Here is an 18282-nt window from a genome sequence, read left to right as displayed (position 1 = left end):
CTAGGGGAAAGAAAGGCACTGTGATTATGAGAACTTCTGGCTGCCTCATTTCTTCCATACAAGCAGATGCCTGTTTATGTGGACAAAAATAAGTATTGCATGATCCAGCCATTCAGTAACGGAGAAAATACATTGAAACATGCTTGAAATTTGTCCTTGTAGTTGAAACTCCAACAGAATTGGAAATTAAGGGCCTCGTCGCCATTTGGAACATCTTCAAAAAGAGTGGATGATACTGGGATGAGTTCAGAAGATGATGGATTACCTAGAAGTCCGCCAGAAACGTCTTTACTACAGGAAATGTTAAATTCCAGTACAGCAAAGGTAGGATAAGTCAAGCATGCCATTTTCAGAATATTATTTTGAACGCGGTCATTTGTTTCATTTTGCCTTACTGGTTGAAATTACCTTGCAATAACCTGCACACCGCCGTCATCCTGATAGAAGAAGCATTTGTAACAAAGATAGATAACAAAGATAGATAACCAAGTGTTTGGAAACATTACACAGCACCTGGTATTGTCAAGGGCAAGTTATTTTGAAGAGAAAAAAAAGTGCATGCGTAGACCTGAATGGAAGGACCAGAAGGTTTAAACAACATAATGAGTATTTTGGGGATATCTTTATTTATTGCAACATATTCTTCTAGAAACGTTTTGGTCTTTTTTTCTTTTTTCTTTTACTGCAACATTGGCAGAGGAATTGCAAGAATTATCAAGAAAGAAAGATTTTGACTGATCTCACCCTTTGTCTCTTCCCCTCCCCACCCTCGTAGAAACATACTAATGCCATCACCTTTCCATAAAAATGAAAACACAAAACACCTCCCACCATCTTTATATTTTTCAGGATTCCTACTAATTCTTAGAACTGCATAGATTCTCTTCTTGCAACTTATATTTTCTGTAGTCCGTTTTGTGGTTTGTAAAGCATGTAACCTGTGTGTGTGTCTCAGTGTCTCATCTCCTTTTGTCATCTATCACTGAATCTTTTCCTCATTCCACCCCACAGTTCTCTGACTCGCACAAGCATCTTAGCTCTTTGAGTTTAGCTGGAACAGGCAGTGAAGAAGAAGAACAGGTAACAATAATGATTGGCGTTTAATTGTGCATGTGTGTTTTTGTGTATCCAAAGCAACTGTTGGATTCCTGAACCTCTGTAGCAAGGTTGCTATCCTTTAAGGGCAAGTGGGCACACTGAAATGTTCAAAAAGTGCCCAGGGCACCCTCCACAAAATGGCTGCCTTGGTGGCGTGGCATAATACAAAATGGCTACCACACCTATAAGAACCGAAAAACAGATGGTTCTGCACAATGATGTGAACATGCTCCCCTATCAGTGAGTGGAAAATGTACATACATCAGCCACTACTGGACTCACTCACTGAGAAAAGCTATTTTCTTGTCTCCTCGGTTCAGAATGGAAAGGAGGGTGGTTGTCAAATCCTGGCATCTGGTGAAATGAGAGCATGTTTAAGGAGTTGTGTTCAGTCACACATTGTGGATTCTTTAGATACCTTTTGTGGGTGCCATTGAAAATACCGGCAGGCAAATGGAGTAGTGGGTTGAATCATTCTTCTCTAAGAGGTATTAATGAAGGATATTCATTTACCTTATGCATAGCAGTTTCAGCAACTGCATTATAGATATCAGAAAGTTAATTTTCGTTTCATTGATTTTCATACTTCTGGGTTTCAAGCACCATTGAATTCAGCCTCCAGGAAGAGATGGAATTGGGCAGGAACTTGATCAGATACTACTTTTCAGTACAAAAGCAAGTCAATGCAGGGGAGTCTTAGGCTCTCGGACACCCTCCTGCTGACTTGTCTTCAAATTTTACATTTGAACAGATCTAAACATCAGTTAAGCAGCGTGCACAAGGTCATGTGTTTGGTTGTGCAGAACAAGAGTCCCCTTATTCCTTTCTTAACTGTTCAGGTGCTGTTCTTAGATCACATCCACACATTTCAAGCACATTTAACACACAACTAAACACATGGCTTCTTCCCCCCAAATAATCCTGGGAACTGTACTTTGTCAAGGGTGCTAGGAATGGTAGTTCTGTGAGGGGTGAACTACAGTTCCTATAATTCTTTGGGAAAACCTATGTGCTCTAAATGTATGGCGTGGTTGTAACCCTAGTTAGGGATCCAAGCTGATCCATTGCTGATTATAACTGTTGGTTTTTATGCCTGGGAGACTTGAATTTTCATCAGTCCCTCATCCAGCCCATCATGAGCAGGGATAATTGGAGCCAATGTTCCTACCCACAAACCTGCGATCTTTGAGTAGGAGTTGATAGGTGCCCTTCAATCAGCAACACACATAGGCAGCAGATTGAAGAGCATTTTAGCAGTCCCTTGAAGAGTTCCATTTACTCACTGAGCTGAGGAAGAGCCAGAGACATCAAGGCACATGAGAGCTGGAGGGGAGAGTGCAAAGTAGTGAGAGATGGGTTTTTTTCCCCTGGAGACAAGGAATAAAGGAAATTAAAACACATCAAGAAAAGGCCGTTTAGAAATTAAGTTATTTTAAAGTGGCTTCCGAGGATAACACTTAGTAGCATTCTCCCTCACTGCTCCATATTCATCCTGAAGAGCATTGGTCCAGGATGCTAGTTTCCAGATAGGAGCATTGCAAAAGAGAATGAGCTTCATGGAGATATAACTGTGAATATTTTCACCCATGCAAGTGAATTGCATCTAGAACGTGCATCACTCTGCAGACCAAGTTTCTGTAACACCTCCAATGTAGCTATTTTCAGTAGGGGTTGTTTACCCAATAATCAGTGAGAATTTGCCATGATATGAAATACAGAGTGTTGCATATGCTTATATGACTCAACCCACCGGCAGAAGATAAGGCTAGAGCAGTTGAAATGATAAGTAGGTGCCGATTGGAAAGTGGCCCAGAAATGCATTAGTTCCTCCTGCTTTTGAGGCCTGATGGCTTGTCTTGACTGCTTCCTTCTCCCTAATTTTCACAGTACCTCAGTGCTTTAGAATCTCTTGCAGATCATGTTGTATGTGTATGAAATGTGTTTATATATAATAGAACAAGCATCTCTCTTCGTTTGGGCATGATTATGCACAATAAGACAACCTTGAGATGTTTCTAAGGGTTCCAAAGGGAATACAAAATGTAAAAGACAGAAATGTTTGACAGCTTATAGGTGCTGAGTTGTAAGCTTGAAAGTGTGCTCAAACGATTCCAGTTCTAGACTCTTCTGTACTGCTGGAAGAGACCTGAAAGTCCTGGGTGGAAAAAAGATTAAAACTGGCATGCAACTGACATTGTATCCCTCTGTTATGCTGCAAGGAGAAAGGAGAGAATAAAGTTTACCAAGCCAGAGATACACATGAGTAAAGAAAGGCCATCCTGTATTTTATCATTTGCAAACAGAAAATAATTTGAAATTAGTTCATAAGGGAGGGAGGAATACTGTGCCTCTCATCTCTGATGCTGCTTTTCCTAAAAGGAGACATTGGTTTTAATAATAATAATAATAATAATAATAATAATAATAATAATAATAATAATTTATTTGTACCCCTCCCATCTGACTGGCTTGCCCCAGCCACTCTGGGCGGCTTCCAGCATATATAAAAACATAGTAAAACATTAAACCTTAAGCTTGAGGGGGTCACATAACTACATCATGCAGTTTAAAACATTTCTCATCTCCAAAGAATCCTAGGAACTTTCATTTACATCTCATAGAGCTACAATTCCCAGCACCCTTTACAAATTTCAATTCCCAGGATTCTCGGGGGCAGAGGAATGCGTTTTAAGGGGGTGTTGTGTACAGAGCCCTAGCTTTATAGAGGCATTTTTTTCTGTATAATAGACTTTAGTGTAGGACAAGTGGAACCGAATACAGAATAATACAGTGTGGAATGCTCCAATTCCGTTCCAACTCCAGTTTTCTTTCTTTTTTTTGTCATCTTCACCTGAATATCAGTTTGCATTTTGTGCCCACTGAGCACAGTCAGATCTTGTCCTCCTTGAGATTCCTCCCCTGAAGTGATTTTGCACTTGATAAATCTCCTCCTTGTTTGTGGATGGTGCCACTCAAGCCGCAACTTGGCTTTTTAGCATATAGGATCGCATGGTCTGAAGGGACTTGATGACAACTTTGTTGAAGTTAAGCAAGTCTGGGTCTCTTTAGTCCCAAGATGGAAGACTCTGTGGGAGCCCTATGTGTGCTTCCATGGAAGAAAGGCAGGATATTAATTCAATAGGCAGCAATTCAGAAGCACTGGGGATGGAACTTGTAGCAGAAGCTGGAGTCTCAGTATAAGTGCTCTTCATTTTTGTTGTTGACTGAAATGAAATGACGGTAGTATTTATATTAAATCTGTACACTGCAGTATGGTCCCAGCAGTATTGGCAGCCTTATGTATTAATTGCTGTTTACATCATTTTCCTATGTGCTACAGTATGCTAGAGAGTGATTCCAACACTGATTAAACGTGTATTTAAAAATTCCTTAGAAACTTTCAAGTTTTATTGTATGTTTAAATTGTGCTCTTTTTAAAAAAATAAAATCTGACTCTTCCCCTCCCTGTCCTCTGTCATTTTCGGCTTCTCCTTTAGGTCACACCAAGTCCTTTGAGATCCTCTTCTGTGGAAAGCCAGCTATTCCCCAGGCAGCCAAGTGCTAAAATTATATCTCTGCAGACATCTGACTGCAATCTCTCTCCTCCTGCTGATTTCGATACTCCAGCCAAGTTTTCTTCTTGCTTGGATAATTCAGCTGCTAAGCACAAGCTTTTAGTGAAACCACGGAACCAAAGATCCAGTAGAACAAGACGACCCGCTTCGGTAATAAACCAAAAAAAGAGAGATACATTTAAAAACCATTTAAAAACATATGTTCTTTGTCCCCATTGCTATGCTTCCTTATCAGTTGTGCTTGGTGAGACCTGCATGTGTGCATATTTAATTCCCCAGAGAACAAGGGACAACAGGATAGTAGAACCAGTTTTAGCAACAATAACAAAGGAAGTAGAGAGAATAATTAAAGGGACCCACTTTTAAAAGTTGCCTTTCCTCTTATCGACTCTTCGTGAGTCCAGAATTATTTATTGTAGCTGGAAATTACACCTATTGGGTCACTTTTTAAACAAGAGTGAATGCTGGCATGCATTCTAAATGTGGAACACACACATTTCCTGCCTTGGCAGCAGGTACTTCAAGAATGTAGTGAACGTGTGAAGCCACTTACACCACATGATGTAACCAAGATTCTACATTGAAGGGCAAGAGCCCTACATAAATAGAGCAGGTTTTCTGCTACAAACATGCTCCTGGCCCTGCTGTTACCCGCACACAGGTGTAAATCACATGAAGAGGAGCTCCTGAATAGGGCTAGACATAACAAACTGAAAAATACAGTGGTACCTCGGGTTAAGTACTTAATTCATTCTGGAGGTCCGTTCTTAACCTGAAACTATTCTTAACCTGAAGCACCACTTTAGCTAATGGGGCCTCCTGCTGCTGCCTTGCCGCCGGAGCCCGAATTCTGTTCTTATCCTGAAGCAAAGTTCTTAACCTGAAGTACTATTTCTGGGTTAGCGGAGTGTGTAACCTGAAGCGTATGTAACCTGAAGTGTATGTAACCCGAAGTACCACTGTAGTTTAATCCCCCCCCCTATTATTTTCTACTGTGACATCTCTGATATCTCTTTATATGTCAAGATGTCCACCAGTATTTTGGGGTCCTTTTCTTTCACTATAATTTCTAGCATGGAAGCCGCTGCAGTGCAAATTCTTCTGATCCTACTTGGGTCACGATTAGAAGTTTCAGAATTGTGTGTGGGAGGAGCTCACTTCATGGCCCCTCCCCTTGCCAGCATTGGTCCAGTTTCTAGGAGGTAGTGGCCAGACACCATGATGTACCCCAGCAGGTAGGACTCTGTGGCTAAATGTGTTCCTTTTACAGCTCAGCCCTATACCCATCAACTTGGAAGTATGGTACAATGCAAGGCCACCTCCTCTGTAATTCTCCCCCCCCCCGGTGGAGTAAAGATAAATTGTAAAAAAAAAGTGTGTTTCTCTTTGCTCCATTAGGCTTTCAGAATAGTTGTTAGGTCTTTTAATATCAGATATTTTAGTTTGCTTGGGAGTCTTCTGCCATTTGCACTGAAATCCATCCATCTGCCCTCCTTTTTAAGTGTTATTTTGTATGTGTGTATTCTCACCCACATTTTCCCTTAAGAGTTTTTGGTGATTGCTTTTCATGGCCAGTTTGGTTTGAGAAAAATAGTAGCAGCCAGTGGCCCAAAAGCTATTGTACCTCTGGAATGCAAAGTCTTGCTTTTAAACCATCCACATCCAAACTGTCAGTTAGCACAGTTGGCTGTGGTTAAACAGATGGATAAATACTAGAACTACAGAAAGATGCGTAATCTGTATATTTTGTCAACATCATCCTGTGAAGATTTATATCAAAAACATCTCACATAAAAATAAATATCTTACGATCTTTCAGGAAGCTTTTTTCCTATTTTGAAAGAGAAAATAAAGATCAAGTGTAAAAGAGACAGAGAGAGAGATTGTCACAGCTTATAAAAAAAGCCAGCTGAAATTGCAGTTTCATTGATGTTTTCTTCTTATTAAATGGCAGCACAAAGCAAAACCATTTGAGGAAAAGGAAAATCATTATTAAGAACTATGAAATGATAAAACTTGTTCATGTATACATGTTTTCATTACTTTTTTTGCCCCATGTATTTAGTTGTTAGAGTATTTATAGCTCACTATATTCCCTTTTCCTCCTATCGCATAATGATTTTTAATGTATAGGAATAAAAGAAATTGATGTATAGTACACTTAAAAACACTGCAGGGAGTTGTCCTCTTTTGGGGGGAGCACTTGGGGGAACATTAATGATTCTGCCATCTTGACAGCAGGTAAATAAAATAAAGTTGTGATATGCTGAACATATGATAAACATCTTCCATTTCTCACTTGTAGAGGAACCTGTCAGAATTTCAGAATGACTTGAGCTGCACACCTGAAGAAGACAAAAATGAAAGGAATGAGATGCTAGCTGAACTAACCTGTGAAGGTGATAGTTCCAACCATAAGACGCCAACAGAGAGCGCAAATTTAGCAAATTCAGTGTACTCCCAGCAACTTGAAATGTCAAAAGATCTTCAGCATAATTTGAGTCACCAAAATGAAAAAACTCGCACTCTGCACACCACTTCTGAATCACATATGCTTCTCTGTGAAAATAAACCAGAGGGCTGCCAAAATACACAAGAAATATCACACACCGTATTGTCATTGTTTCTTCAGAAGAAAGAAGATACAGCTGCCCTAAATCTTATTGCAAACCAAGAATCACAAAGGGAGAGAGAGCACTCTGAAACACTAAAGATTTCCTCTTGCAGTTTATTAAATAGCACATCACTTAATATTTTAAATCAGGAAAATAAACAGACTTATGGTGTGCAGTCTAAATATGGCATGCTGTCTGATAAGAATGTCTCAACCAAAGACGATGTGATCCTAACGCTAGGAGGAAGAGAAAAAAATACATTCAAAGATGCCAAGGCACTTTTGGAAGACATTTCTAACAAGGGAACTATAAATGCATCTCCTTCACTGCCTAGCACCATCAGTCTTATATCAAAAAATTCACCCCACATCACAGATTTACCATATTCTGAGAGCAATAGTATTTCCCAAACTTCTTGCACGGTCCCATCACCACAAACAGACCAACCTCCCCCTTTGAACCTAGAAAAAGCAAAACCAATTCAGGTGCTATCTGTATCCGATAAAGAAAACAGTCACCCAGCAATACCTGCTATGTTGATTTTAGGAGGGAAAGAATCCAGTGACCAAAGCACTGCAAGAAAATTCTCTGTCTCGTCAGCTTGGGGAAGGTCAAGGACTAGTAGCTTGAACATGAAGGACACTTTAGCGTATGAAAATCTACCAGCCATGCAGATCTTGCAGGCTAAAATGAAAAACTCTTCAAGAAACGAGAAGGTAAAAGAGGATGCAGAGGTTAACTCCTGCCAAGAGAGAAAAGGCTGCACTAGCAAGTGGGCCTCCTCATCAGAGTTGGAATCAGAAACCGCTGGGAGATCATCAGACAGAGTGGAAGCTAGTCCACCGCCCCAGGTCATGGCTTCAAAACCAGTGCTGAGTAACTTTCCCACTGCTCTTCCACAGCAATCAAGTACTGCCGAGTCAAGTTGTGAAGAAAAAAACCCCTTCCAAGTCAAGCTTAGATCCACATCTTTATCACTGAAATATAGAAACAGCTCTTTGCAGGAATCAAAGGAGGCTAAAAGATACAGTGCAGAGTTTAATGTGGAAAAAGAGGGACTACCTTTGACATCCCTAAAAAGTGAAAAAGCAGAGGCTAAAAAAACAAGTGATGTAAATGCCACCAGCTTTTTAACTGAAAGCCTCAAAGCTAAATCAAAGGCCTCTGAACAGGGTAGCACGAAACCTCCATTGCCAAGGAAACCTATTTTGCAACACTACTTTATTGCTGGTACTAGCACAAACATAGAAAAGCAGGAAAAGGTAACCAAATATCCTGAGTTGAAAAATGAAGGCAAAGATTTGGAGACGAAACCAAGCCCACCCGAAGTGCCTGGTAAGAATACTCTTGCTTGAGATTTTTGTGTGCCTAAAGCAGGGGTGGGGAACTGGATCACTGTGTTTGCCCAAAACGGTCTCAGGCCGATTTCAGAGGCCTTGCCAGGCCTGATTAGGACCCCAGATCAGAAGTTTCACACCTCTGCCCTGAATATATTTAAACTGCAAGATCTTAAAAAAAAATAATACTGTGAAATCACTTTTACAGCGACAAAACAAACCATAAAGTAACCATACATTTTTTACAGGGTGCCAGAATAGGATAAATTTACTACAGTTCCCTCAGCAGTCTGCAAAGCTCAGTAGCTTCTGTTTTATACTGTTATCATTAATACATGCATTAGTATGTACACTGTGTTCTTTGTTATGTTTCTGTGTTGTAAACTGCCCAATGGGCTTTTCACAAAGGGAGGTACATGAATTTCTTATCTACCTGTTTTGGTGGGGAGAAACCTGACCAGACTAAGCAAAGCCCCAATGTGCCTCCAGCTCACAAGGAGACTTCCCCCGGAGCCGAAAGGCGACATCCTCTACAGGCTCAAGAGAGGGTCTCCTCGTGTGTCGGATGTGCAGCAGGGCTTTGCTGAGGCTCTTCAGCCTCCCAGCTAACAGCTGACATGTTGGTAAAGCTGTGCCTCAGCTGAGCAAGGCCCCAGAGTGGGCGCAGTTGGGCTCTGGGATGGGTCTTCTGAGGGAGGTGTATCCTGGCACCTTTTTCTCTAGGAAAAAAAAGCACTGATTTCACTTGTGAGAAAAATGGAGCAGCCGATGTCTGATATAGGTATGCCAGTATAGTGGTACCTCGTGTTAAGTACTTAATTCGTTCCGGAGGTCCGTACTTAACCTGAAACTGTTCTTAACCTGAAGCACCACTTTAGCTAATGGGGCCTCCTGCTGCCGCTGCGCTGCCGGAGCACGATTTCTGTTCTCATCCTGAAGCAAAGTTCTTAACCTGAAGCACTATTTCTGGGTTAGTGGAGTCTGTAACCTGAAGCGTATGTAACCCGAGGTACCACTGTACTCCAGTTTTTCTGTTTATTATTATTTTTATAACCTTGAGACTAACTAGCAGGTTTCTTGTTTATATAGCTCCATTAATTTGCATCATACTTTACAAGGTGGACAAATGGGAGAGAACAGATGGAGAACAGGCATATAGGAGGGAGACACTTGGGTAGCCAGGGATTAACGTGGATTAATGTTGCCCCAGCAAGGAACAAGCTGAAACAGAGCCCCTATATAGCAATAGAGGCAGTAAAAAGTACAGGTACTGGACCCCTGGACAGTTAAGTCCAGTCAAAGGCAACTATGGGGTTGTGGTGCTCATCTCGCTTTCAGGCCCAGGGAGCTGGTGTTTGTCTGCAGACAGCTTTCCAGGTCATGTGGCCAGCATGACTAAACTGCTTCTGGTGCAATGGAACACTGTGACAGCAACCAGAGCTCACGGCAACTCCATTTACCTTCCCACCGCAGTGGTACCTATTTATCTACCCACGCTGGTATGCTTTTGAACTGCTAGGTTGGCAGGAGCTGGAACAGAGCAACGGGAGCTCACATCGTCGCAGGGATTCAAACCGCCGACCTTCTGATCGGCAAGCCCAAGAAGCTCAGTGGTTTAGACCACAGCGCCACCTGCATCCCATTAGAAGCAGTAGCATCAGTTTAAGCCTAATTGTTATCACCACCTGGGCTGCGAGATGCTCCTTGCCTTAAATTGCATAGTTGTCTTCAGTAATCTGCTGCGATGGAGGAGTGGAGGAGCCTCAGGTCTTTCGAAGTCTTCTTTCAAAGTGTCCACTGAGTTAGAGGAAAGCAGTGCCACATCTTCAGGTTGGGCAGGGGACAGCGGAACTGGCCCAGGAGGTTCATCTGAGAGCACTTATGGGGCTGCCTTTGCTTGTCCTTCCCCTCCTGCTTCAGAGTGCCCACGCTCAATCTCTGAAGATGAGAAATCCAACTCCAGCATCATGACATTATCTTACCAACCATGGTAACTCTCACTGGCAGTACCCCTTTTTTAGATGTTCCTTAGCATGGACAGTAAATGTATTTATTTAAGCATATTTCTGCAAAGCCTTTCTGAAAATAGTTCATGTGTCTTGCCTTTCAGAACATTGGTCTATTTAACGAGTTCCCAAATTCAGTCTCTATGTTGGGGAATCTTTATTTCCCATTTTTCCAAACTTAAATTTTGTTCCCTGCGTGCCAGTGGTCAGGAATGGTAGAATTTGTAGCGCAACAACATTGGGATGGCTACAGGTTAGCCAACCCTGTTTGACATTAATCATGGTGCTGTCTCACTGTCACAAGACCAGTTTTATAAGGAGGCAGTTTTGTACTGATGTCATTACACTTCGTAACTGAGACTCTAATAAGTGCTCATAGATGAGGTGGAAAATCCATTTGACTTTCCAAGCATTTGCAAATCTGGTGTGCCCCATATCTATCTGCCCATCTAACTGCAACAGTGGTGCTCTGTTTGTGCATTTAAAGATGTACCGAGTGCCAGCTGGCAACAGCCCTACAAACCAGAATTTCCTACATTTCAGTGGTCTGGAGGGATATGTAACTAATACTGTGAAAACTCTGTATGAGTAAAACTGTTCATGCATCGATTTTATAATGTTCCTTTAACTTCTCTTGATGAAATATGTTTTGATTTGCAATTGTAAGCTGTCTTGTAAATGAATAAGTAATTATTATTTTTATTTTTTACCTCAAGGTTAACTCCACAGGGTCTTATAACTGCGGTGTGTGCTGCATTGTGACCGTATATTTTGTAGTGCTTGGGCATTACCTGTAGGCTAAAGACTGATCCTCAAGATGAATAGTGTTGCAACATGCTCATTTATCCTCAGTCAGTAGATCATGAGGCGCTTAATCTCAGCGTCGTGGGTTCGAGCCCCATGTTGGGCAAAAGATTCCTGCTTTGCAGCAGGTTGGATTAGATGACATTTGTGGTCCCTTCCAACTCTTCCAATTCTATGATTCTATAACGTTTAGCATATATATGCTGCTTTAGTGGTTCAAATGGGTCATAAATATGTCTTTAACTCCGGTGCCTCTTTACTTGAGTGACAGTGCTAGAAATGGATAGACTTCACATGCAATAGAACAGATTAATCCGTTTTGCATTCCTTTCTATGGGAAAGTGTGCCTTGGTTTTGGAATGCTTTGGTTTTGGAATGGAATTTCCGGAACAGATTAAGTTTGAGAACCAAGGTATTTATTCGTTTACTTGTTTGCTATCATTGCTCTCTCTCTCTCTTTCATTTCTGCTTCTAATTCACACACACACACACACACACCGGCCTAATCTGCAACACTCCGTGTCCACCTCTGTCTTAAACCAAATCCAACTTCATGCATGAAAACTGCAGGATATATAGGCACGTTTTCCAAACCAGACTTTCCGCAACCTTTGGAGAAGATAGAAGAGTTTGGATTTGATATCCCGCCTTTCACTCCCTTTAAGGAGTCTCAAAGCGGCTAACATTCTCCTTTCCCTTTCTCCCCCACAACAAACACTCTGTGAGGTGAGTGGGGCTGAGAGACTTCAAAGAAGTGTGACTGGCCCAAGGTCACCCAGCAGCTGCATGTGGAGGAGTGGAGACGCGAACCCGGTTCCCCAGATTACGAGACTACAGCTCTTAACCACTACACCACACTGGCTCTCCCTGTTGTGTTGGTGGAGAGAATGGTACCTACATTGCCTGAGACAGCCCCAGTAGAGCCTGGCTTGACAGTGATGCCACTTGAATGGGAAGTTCTGGGGAATGGGTCAGGAGCAAACGTCAACCAGGTGCAAATTGGAGTGGTGACTGCACCTTATTTTTGTTATTATTCTTAAAATTTATATACCGCCCTATACCCACAGGTCTCAGGGATAAAATCACAATATAAAAACAAAAAATGCATCATCAAAATAAAAACAAGAACAACCCAATAACCCCACCCAAATTATCAGAGAGGGAAAACAGCATTTTAAATACACAATATTTGTAATAAAAAAGATAAAAATAAGCACCCATCAAGTATCGTCAAGGAGTAGATCAAAAGATCAATTTAACTGTCTTTCAAACCAAAACATTGGTGTGTCCCCCCCAATTGTAACCATTCATAGAAGCTCTTTGATCCAGTGGAGGCTTCCATGAAGGGGCACCTGGCGATTAAATAGGGACCCGATCCAGGAGAAGAACCAGTTCAAGTTCCACCTTTCCCCACCCACACAATCTTTGTGTGCAGCTTCCCAACCATCTTGTGTGTTTTGGACTGTTTTAAGGAACCAGGAATTTTTCCCAGACCTTTGACTTTTCGTTTCAGAAGATTTGGAATATTGGCGACCCCGCAGCAAAATGATTGTCTGGAATGAAGGTTTGCAGAGTAGCTCTGCCACAGCTGACCAGACACAGAGCCAAGAACACAATGTGACTGGCTGTTGATGTTCACATCCGGGTAGCTAATGGCATTATGAGCAACGCCATTGGATTGGATTACTCAGCACAAAGCTAGTAAGGTTGGCTAGCTTGTGCTACTATCAGCAGTCAATACAGGCTGACAATAACATCACATTCTAGTGAGTGCCTGCATGGGAGAATACATAAACACCATTCTGATACTAGTCTCTTTATTTTTCACTCCTTCCTAATTTTTAACATTAGATTTGCCTTGTCCTCTGCTTGGATTGCAATGAGACTTCATACGTCCTAGGAAAATTGTTCTTTCACAATCTGCTCTGAACTTTCTACCATTTAGGAGGAGGAGGAAACTGTGACTGAAAATAACCCTATCCAAATTTATTTAGCAACATGACATTTAGTAGCTCATCTGTATAAGTGAAATGCAGATGATGTAAACAATGGCATCATTTTTACAGCTTCTCCCTCTCAAAGTATTTGCATCCATTCCAATAATTGGGTGGTTTCCCCCCTTTCTTTTTAAAAAAATGTCCTTGGAATACTGCCACACAGCCTGCTTTAAAACTGAAGATTCATAGATGTGTAGAACAGAATATTTTTCAAAATCTAGGTATAATATTTAAAAAGGAACCTAATGAATATTAGCTGAAGAAATATATAGTAAGAACGATAGCAGCCTCTCCAAATGTGTTTCTTTCTGTCAGTCTCTCTCTTGGGGAGGAAATGCACCAATGATGTAAAGCAGAAAATCCCCACATGATAAAAAATAATAATACCAAGCTAGATCAACGCATTGCTGCTTGCTAATGATATCCCAAAATCTTCTGCTTGAGGTGAGCTGCTCTATCCTACCCAATGGAAGGTGAATTCTGATTTATTGTGTGCAGATCTTTGTTAGTAATCCCAGAACAAAACAGACCATTTATTCAGTTTACTGCTTCTCTTTGTAGCAGTAATGGACAGAAGCAGCAATCAGACTATGAAAAGAGTTGGCTTCAGGACTCTGGGTCTCACCCTGATTTATGACATCCTCAGTGTTTTGTGTTGCCAGAGTGAGTCATAAATGCTCGCTTGACTGCCACATCAATGGTTCTTATTTTTCAGCCGTTCAAGGTGATCTAGCATCAGGCCTACAAATAGATAACAAGCAGTTATTCTGAGTGCAGCCATTTCTGTCTGTGGTATGTGTGGCTCTCAGGCTTCTCAGAAGGCCGAACAATATTAGGTTCAAACTACCTGAGATGGCAACATGGTATGCCTATGTGTTTAAACCAGGAGCAGCCTACATTGCATACAAATGTTTATTTCATTCTTCTGGTTGTTGTTGTTTTGCATTGGACATTCTAACATTCTTCCTGTTGGTGGTCTTGTTTCTGCCTTGAATTCCTTCAATTTTAGGCTCATCCACACTTGTGCTTGTCCCATGCCTAGAAGGCACACAGGTTTGAGCAGTTTCCCACTTGCCCCGTACTTTCTAGGCATGGATCCAAGCAGTTTTGCCTTTGTTGCACTTCTTTCCCCAGGAAAACCTGCTCTTTAACGCTAAATCACAAGAAACTGCAATCGGCCAAAAACTCCATTGCTGTATGATCCTGCTGAGCGCTAAATATCGGGTTTCCCCTGGGGAACGCAGCAGGCCAAACACAGGTGTGGACAAGCTCCTCATCCCAAATGCTGCTGCTCATTTGCTGTTTTCTGTTTGTCATTCCAATGATAAATACTCCTTTCTCCTAACTGACTTTCCCTCTCTTCCCAACCTTCACTTTGGGCTTCTTGTACTCACTTTCAAATGTCGCAGTGTTTTTGGTCCTTAATATTTGTTCTCTTTTCTTTCTCGGTATGTTCCTCCCTGGATCCTTCCGACTACAGGTGCCAATTCTAGCCTAAGATTAGCCCCTTTCTCAACCTCTCCCCTCCCCTCCCTTTCCCCACTCCTCTCCAACCCCATTTGCCTCTGTTTTTCCCTTCCTGCTCTCGGTCACTTGAGTACCACCTCCTTGATATTTGAGGCTGCAATGCTTTACAAACCCACCTAGGGAAAGGCCAGTTAAACTCAGTGGGACTGACTTCTGAGTAGACATGTACAGGGTTGCACTGTGAACTCTCTGGCTTTATTTGTACATCCAAGCTCCTGTTTAGATCGCATCATTTTACCCCTTCTTCCTTTTTAAACTTTCCTTCCCATTCTCCTCTAAAGTGCCTCATCTTTGCGTATTTCACATATTATATAATCTGCCCTTCACCCAGAGTTCCACAGAGAGGGCCCAACAAACATTTTAAAACCACGATATATAAAATCAAGTCAAAACGTTAATCATTGTGGCAGCAGCGGAGAAATAAAAATACAGCCAACAGATAAAATCATTAGAGTTTGCCTTCCCCTTCCCCTTGGTAGTGTTGACCTCCCCTTGACCTGCACAGAGAGGTCCATCTTCACCTACCTTAGAAAAGACAGTTTATGTTGGAGACTGATGTACCTCAGAGCTGGGGTCATTCCATAAATGTGGAGCCAGGGCAATTGTAAGCCTGCATGCAAGGACTGCATTTTGTTTTGCTTTGTCTTTATATGCATAGTTTATTGGTTTTTAAGTTTGGACTGCACTCTATTTTTAATTATTGTACACAGTGCTATTTTTCTAGAAAAAGAGGTGCCGAAACTCACTGTGAACACCTCCCTTGTTCTCTTATAATGGCAATGGTGCCCACCTGAGAGGGGCCAGAACTCAGTTCCAAAAAAAGGGGGGGGAAAGAAGCTGCTCTGATTGTACAGCACCCAGCATATCTAACCACTTTGTTACTAATAAGTAATAGCAGGTGTATGCAAATCTATAATAAAGGTAACTTCAGAAGAGCAGTTGGTGGGCATAAATCAGGCTTCCTCAAACTCGGCCCTCCAAATGTTTTTGGCCTACAACTCCCATGATCCCTAGCTAGCAGGACCAGTGTTTAGGGATGATGCGAATTGTAACCTCAAAACATATGGAAGGCCGAGTTTGAGGAAGCCTGGCATAAACAAATGAAGCAAATACCGTGTAAAGAAGAGGTGGCTGTTGTAAGCATTATTGTGGCTGTATTGCGGGCAGCTTCCTGCATGCAGGACAAGCATGGAAGGAAGCATCGATGGCTCTTGTGTTGATCTAAAAAGCCCCACACAGCTTGGGTCTTGGATACCTTAAGGACTGCCTGAGGCTTTATAATCCCCATTCAGTCACTAAGATTGTCCAAAGGAGTGCTTGTTGTTCACTACCAGCATGTCACTGAACCTCCCTAAAGTGATTTGTGGAGTAGCGTGCAGGATAAGAGTTCTCCACTAGCTTGCATTCCTTCTGACTGTATATAACATGGGCTTCATGTAACCCAGGCAACTATAGTCACGCCATATCCATTCCTCTCTCAGAGTCTGCTGGAGAGAAGCAGGACAAAGGTCAAGTTCAGAAATCCGAAGCTGACAATATTAGAGTTTTAGAGCAGTTTTCTGGGGTGTGTATTTGTAGAGGTTTCTCCCTAGTGGCTGGCCATCTCTTCGGTTCATAAGCTTTGCTTTCTTTAACACTAAGACCGACTTTCCTTCTCCAGTAACAACAGACTGAGTTTCCCTCTCCAATACCTTTCTTCCCAAATTATCTCAGCAGAGAAAAGTGTGCCTTCTCCTGTGATTGCTGCAGCAGACACTGCAAGAGGAACTGAAAGCCAGAGAGTGCCAGCCTGGATTACCATAGCAAAACAAAAGCAGAGGGTCATGGAGCAAGAGCTTAGCAAAGAAGAGAAACTGGTGGCTGCGGATAAGGCAGACGCAGAAAAACAAATACAAGAGAAGGAGCGAATGGAGGTAATACAGGTCATCCCTGCTTGTGACCTGCATGTGACATTGAATTGGGGCTCTTTGCTTTAACCTGCTTCTGCAAGGTATCTTGTAATCAATTAAGGTTGGCAGGTATTCACCAACTCTGCTATTGCATGCAAATGTTCAGCAAGTGTAAAAGCGGGTAGATAGCTTAGGTTCTGAGCTACACAGGGCTGTTCGTGTTGGAATTCACAAAGAATGAATTCCTCAAGCACCCTTAGACTTTGTTCTCCTTTCCCCACACCCACACACTTTTTTTGTATTTTTAAGTGAGATTAGGTAGAGTTTTAATTCTGTAAAGGGCAAGTGCTCACCTGATGCACCTTTTTTTCTTCTATAGCAAATATCCCAATGACATTTGAGCCCTTTTTGTAATCAACCCTATTCTTCCTTTTGCAAACGTGGGCTTCCCTCTTCAACAGTGGAGCTCCTATCTCTGATGGGAGCTTTTTTTTAAGAAGGAGGAAAACCTTTCCCATGTTGCAGTGTTTCCTTCAGCCTTCCGTTTCTTTATACAATTAAAACAACCAGGAAGAGCTCAGCATCATGGGAGAAGTTACTGTAATGACTGCAGCAAATGTCTGTATGCAACTGCCCTAAAGATACATTTTTAATCTGCAGTGCATCACTAAAGAATATAAATGTTGCAATACCAACAGCAGAAGGCAGCAGTTTTCAAATGAAGCATTCATTCTGACCAATTCATCTCCCTTTGTTCAATTTGCAACTGTGGGAAACCAGAACACCATTTCAGTTCCGAACGTGTCTTGAAAGCTCAGCTGATGGAATACTTAGTTGCAGGAGTGTGTACTTTTCCTTCTAAAAAAAAATCTATGGGTTTTAATCTGCCAGTAGGGAGAATGGAAGTCATATATAGCATACATGTTTGATGATATACACTGAAAGTATATTTACAGGCTTAAAGACTAATGTAGAGATAAATGTCATGTCACCCTAAAAAAATGTTGCATTTTCCCTGTAACCTATAAACCTTGGTGAGGACTTGAAGCAGAATGAGAAATTTGGCCTCCAGTACTCAAAATCAATTATTTCTGGTATTGAGATTAACCAGTATATAGAAAAAAATGAACTAAGAAAAAAGCATCTCTGTGTCAGCATTGGAATCAAAATCTAGAACTGCAGCAGTGATTCTGCTGTAGTTTTTCTTCTGTAGACGTTACGTGTCTCATTGTCTTCTGTGGTAAAATTATATAACTACCATAGTTAATTGCATAAATCATTACGTTATTCCAGCTCAGTCATTTCAGTGCAAACAAATACTATGCAAATGGGTGGTGGTGGAACATAACCAATTGCAGTTTTTTGCAGACTGAAATGACTGCAAATGCCAATTATATTTGCTGGATTCTGTTTTGATCATGGGAGAAATAAATG

At 41.6% G+C, this 18282-nt stretch overlaps 1 protein-coding gene across 4 annotated transcripts in view; it reads left to right on the top strand.

Moving 5' to 3' along the window:
- CRACDL (CRACD like) overlaps positions 1 to 18282 on the top strand; it is a 55819-nt gene that overhangs the window by 32247 nt on the left and 5290 nt on the right. For 3 of the 4 annotated variants that reach the window (XM_053384159.1, XM_053384158.1, XM_053384160.1), the window contains exons 5-9: positions 163 to 324; positions 1012 to 1080; positions 4596 to 4823; positions 6979 to 8623; positions 16673 to 16872. In XM_053384159.1, coding sequence (XP_053240134.1) covers positions 163 to 324; positions 1012 to 1080; positions 4596 to 4823; positions 6979 to 8623; positions 16673 to 16872 — 2304 coding nt within the window. The remainder of the gene's footprint in view (positions 1 to 162; positions 325 to 1011; positions 1081 to 4595; positions 4824 to 6978; positions 8624 to 16672; positions 16873 to 18282) is intronic. The other variant, XM_053384161.1, reaches the window with a different exon arrangement.

The sequence above is a fragment of the Podarcis raffonei genome, chromosome 4 (assembly GCF_027172205.1).
Source record: "Podarcis raffonei isolate rPodRaf1 chromosome 4, rPodRaf1.pri, whole genome shotgun sequence".
Lineage (NCBI taxonomy): Eukaryota > Metazoa > Chordata > Lepidosauria > Squamata > Lacertidae > Podarcis > Podarcis raffonei.
Note: the sequence above shows the minus strand (reverse complement) of the source record. Positions and strands in the feature narration are given on the sequence as shown.